Source organism: Citrus clementina, unplaced genomic scaffold (genome assembly GCF_000493195.1).
Source record: "Citrus clementina cultivar Clemenules unplaced genomic scaffold, Citrus_clementina_v1.0 scaffold_3, whole genome shotgun sequence".
Taxonomy (NCBI): domain Eukaryota; kingdom Viridiplantae; phylum Streptophyta; class Magnoliopsida; order Sapindales; family Rutaceae; genus Citrus; species Citrus x clementina.
Genome location: NW_006262339.1, coordinates 36,190,533 through 36,194,221, shown reverse-complemented (window position 1 = coordinate 36,194,221; position 3,689 = coordinate 36,190,533). Strand labels below are relative to the sequence as shown.

The 3,689-nt window shown below is 37.7% G+C and overlaps 1 protein-coding gene across 1 annotated transcript; it reads right to left on the bottom strand.

Annotated features, from left to right (window-relative positions):
- Positions 1 to 775: 775 nt before the first annotated feature.
- On the bottom strand, positions 776 to 2,827 carry LOC112099925 (putative disease resistance protein RGA3). The gene is made up of 5 exons (XM_024187458.1): positions 2,735 to 2,827; positions 2,325 to 2,473; positions 1,521 to 1,984; positions 921 to 1,030; positions 776 to 793 (listed from the first exon to the last, which is right to left on the bottom strand). Exons 1-5 carry the CDS (start codon positions 2,825 to 2,827, stop codon positions 776 to 778), a joined length of 834 nt encoding a protein of 277 aa, XP_024043226.1.
- Positions 2,828 to 3,689: the final 862 nt, after the last annotated feature.

Genomic DNA, 3,689 nt, shown 5'->3' with positions numbered 1-3,689 from the left:
AATGATTTGAATCACCTGACTTGATTTTACTTGGGATTGTACGGTCCGGATATCATGATACTTGGCCAACAATGTCCATCATAATTTTTAGGCCTATCTGATTAGCACATAAGATCCAGCAAAAGCACATTAATTATAATGACCGTTTCGTTGTCATGACTGCAATTTTTTTTACTATAAACAAGTCAGTGAACTTGAAGTTTCATTTCATTTGCTGCCTGTATCAATCTTTGTTGCCAAGTCAGTGGTTTATTGATTAAGATTATAGAGCAACCTCATAATTAGTGCACGAATTACTGCGGTTAATACAAAACAGAGTAGAAGACTAAGAGGTTCAAAATTATGGAAACAAAGAGTGTATTTATAAGGCTGGTGACTATTGTCCATTCTACATATGATTTTCTTTTGATAGAGTAAGAATTAGAAAGAGTCTTAAGTGGTACATTCTCTTTTGTAGTGAGTTGGGTAAATATTGCGTCATCACCATCGTCAATTAAGCTTTCTAGAGGCTAATTCTCTTCACGGATTTAGGCAAACCTACCGATTCAGGTAATTTTCTGGTATTGATCTTGATCAGCTATTTTCTTAATTTTGCTGATTGATTAATTGCTTTCAACTGATCGTAGATTGTTACTAGATTGCTTCTTTAGTCAGTTGTCTCATTGTATTCGGTTCAACGCTGCACGTACATTCACCTAGAAGGCCAGTGCTACAGCGACAGTAGACCAATTGTTTGACTCAGTCGTTTTCATTTCAAACATCTTTATTTAGCTGATCACTCAGATTTCGATCTCTGAAAATATAGGAGTTAAAAGTTACCAATTTTTGCGAGTAAAATACAAAAGGAGACTGGAGAAAAAAGGAAGCTATGGAAAATTCTAAATCTATAATTTGTACAGGAGCTTCATTACAAGACTGACCGTCCAATTTCTTCTTTCATATGCCTTGTGATCCTCAATGTTATTATCTTCTCTGATATCTATGTGCTGGGAGCTTCTTTCTGAGACTGGGTTCCGTATCATTGTGCTGTGTCGTAATTGCCCCCAACAGTCCTTTAGCAGCTCAAAGAGCAAGATCGTAGATGAGGCCATGCATCACAAACCGTGATGTATCGTTGCTTCTTTGTTGATGAAGCGACCTTGAATGTAGCTCCTTGAAAACCTCACCACCTGAATCTTCCATTTACATATTACTCTCATCATGAGCCAAAAAAACTTCAGCCATCTATCATGAAACAAGCTCCTCTTCATCAAATTCATAATCCATAGGGAGACGTGAGCAAGATACGAAGCATTTCTTCAAACATGGAGTAAGATAATGATAGCATAATCTAAGGGCTGGCAATGGGAAAATGCCATCTCCGTCGTCTGAGTATAAATTCCATATATCGCTATTGAGCACATCTTCCCAGTCACTCAAGTCATATTTGCCACCTAATAGGCCACCAATAGCTTTTGCTGACAAAGGTAAGCCGTAGCATTTAATCACCAGCTTCTTGCCAATTTCCATCAAGGATTGATGATTGCTGAAATCTATTGTTCCTAGGGATTTTTCGGCAAGTATACAGAGATAATCTTCATCTGACAGATATTCCAGTGGATAAATTGAAGTAGTCGCCATCATTGTTGCAACATTCATACTGCGAGTAGTGATAACAACCTTGCTACCCGCCCAGTGCACAAGATTCAAATGGACGGCTGAGGTCCTCCAATGATTATAATTGTCATTCCACGGGTCATCTAAAACGAGCAAAAATTTCTTTCCGGAAAATTGTTTCTTCAATTTCCCTTGTAGCAAATTCAAGTCATTATCATCCACAGGCTGATCAGTAGCAATGGACTCTAGGACTGATTTCATTACCTTTAAGATATCAAAATCTTCAGCGACACAAGGCCACGCTTGCAGATCAAAATGATCTTGCACGTTCGTCGAACGTCGTAATAGACATGCTGAGCAAGAGTTGTCTTGCCCACCCCCGGCATCCCTACAATGGGAACAGCAGAGAATCCATTCTTAGATCTGTTGTGAAATTAGCCCTTTAATTACTAGATTAATCACACCCCAAGACCTAACTCAGACTCAAAGACTCAAGAATCAAACTTAAGCTAACCAAGAACTACGATCAGATCAAAGAACACGGCCCAAAGAAACAAGAACACACAAGAACTTAAGTGGTTCAGCACCTTTGAGGGTGCCTACATCCACTGGAGAAAACAACTCAAGGAGCAACTTTATTAAGCTTCAAGGTTACAGAGATGATAATACACAATACGGAGATCACTCACAAAGCTTAACTCTCACTATGGCTGCCTTATCACTCTCACCTTGATCCAACAAGATTACACCAGAACCAGCTTGTATATATATCAGTTGGGCAGGCGTAACAGATCCAGAATTTTCCCTCCAAATCCAACAGCCTTAACCAACCTGTCACGAGCTCCTCACGCGCCACTTTAAAGCCTTCCTTAAACGACTGCTAGCAATGCCGTTTAAGGTTAAAACAGGCGTGCATTAGTCACGTGAGATTTAATGGTCTTGTACGATATTGTCAAATTGTCAGCTCTGGAATCCCGTTCAACTGAAATGACATGTCACTCATCTTCACAACTTAAACACGACAAGTTGTTCTGACGAGTTTGAGTTCATTTCAACAAGATCTTATGTCATCCCTCAACAACGATTCAACAATATTCTCGTGATCTGTTCCCCTGCCATACAATTTGGCCTTACTCACCAAATAGGTTCTGGGTAGCCTTTGTCTGACTTTATAAGACTTCCCACCTGAATTTTCATGCAGTCTAGCAGTGGTCTCTGTTATTTCAGACATCATGCAATGCAGTAAAACTTGTGTAGCAACTGCGAATTAGTTTCCCAAATTAGTTGTAATGGCTGCCTAGCTGGTTCTTCAAGCCGCAACTTTCAGTTTTTCAATGCGAATTCCTCGGAAGCCAACTTTTTGAACTGTTTCTCAACGGACGCCTTTAGCATCGCCTCTCCAATGACATGTCGACATTTCTTTGTAATGGAAAATGAGAAAATAAACAGTGGGGCACTTGAATGATCAAGTCTAGTTTGTGATATTCAAGCAAGCAAGACAGGAATATTTTCAATGTCGGTCTCTATCACAGAGCCTCTCTTACTCACCCCTGCCAATAAACCCCATCTATCTCAACCTACGGTCATGTAAATCTTAATGTAGTCGAGGTGAGTTCACTAGTAGACTGCATATCATTTTTCTTTATTTTTTTTATTTCTGTCATAACCTTTTTTTTTTTAAGGTTCCAACTAATTGTTAGTCACATCCGGAGGGAAATGATACAAAATGGAGATGTTTTAAATAATAATAACATACAGTGATAGATGCTTAGGTTATATGAGTCCATTTTTAATAAGGAATTCTTTACTTTAACATGATAAGAATCAAGTTAAAAGATAAAAAAATATAAATTTTTTAATATACTATAAAATCAAAATGAAACACTACAATGGAGCATTGGAGTGTATGTTTTTCATGTTTTTTTTTTAATTTATCTCCTATTAGAAAATTACTATACATATATAAAGGGGTGAAACTTAGGAGAAATCGAGGTGGGTTGTGTCCCGGTAAAAAATTGAGGAAAAAAATTAATAGGTAAATATTTTACTAAATTACAATAGAAATTAAAAAAATATTCCTAAACTAATTAGCA

Excerpts from the sequence above, each read along its gene's own strand:
- LOC112099925 (XM_024187458.1), bottom strand. The coding sequence starts at position 2,827 with ATGTCTGAAATAACAGAGACCACTGCTAGACTGCATGAAAATTCAGGT. Across the intron at positions 2,474-2,734 it reads GGCTACCCAGAACCTATTTG|TCGTTTAAGGAAGGCTTTAA; the intron begins GTGAGTAAGGCC and ends CATTGCTAGCAG. Across the intron at positions 1,985-2,324 it reads TGTAATCTTGTTGGATCAAG|GGATGCCGGGGGTGGGCAAG; the intron begins GTGAGAGTGATA and ends TTCCCATTGTAG.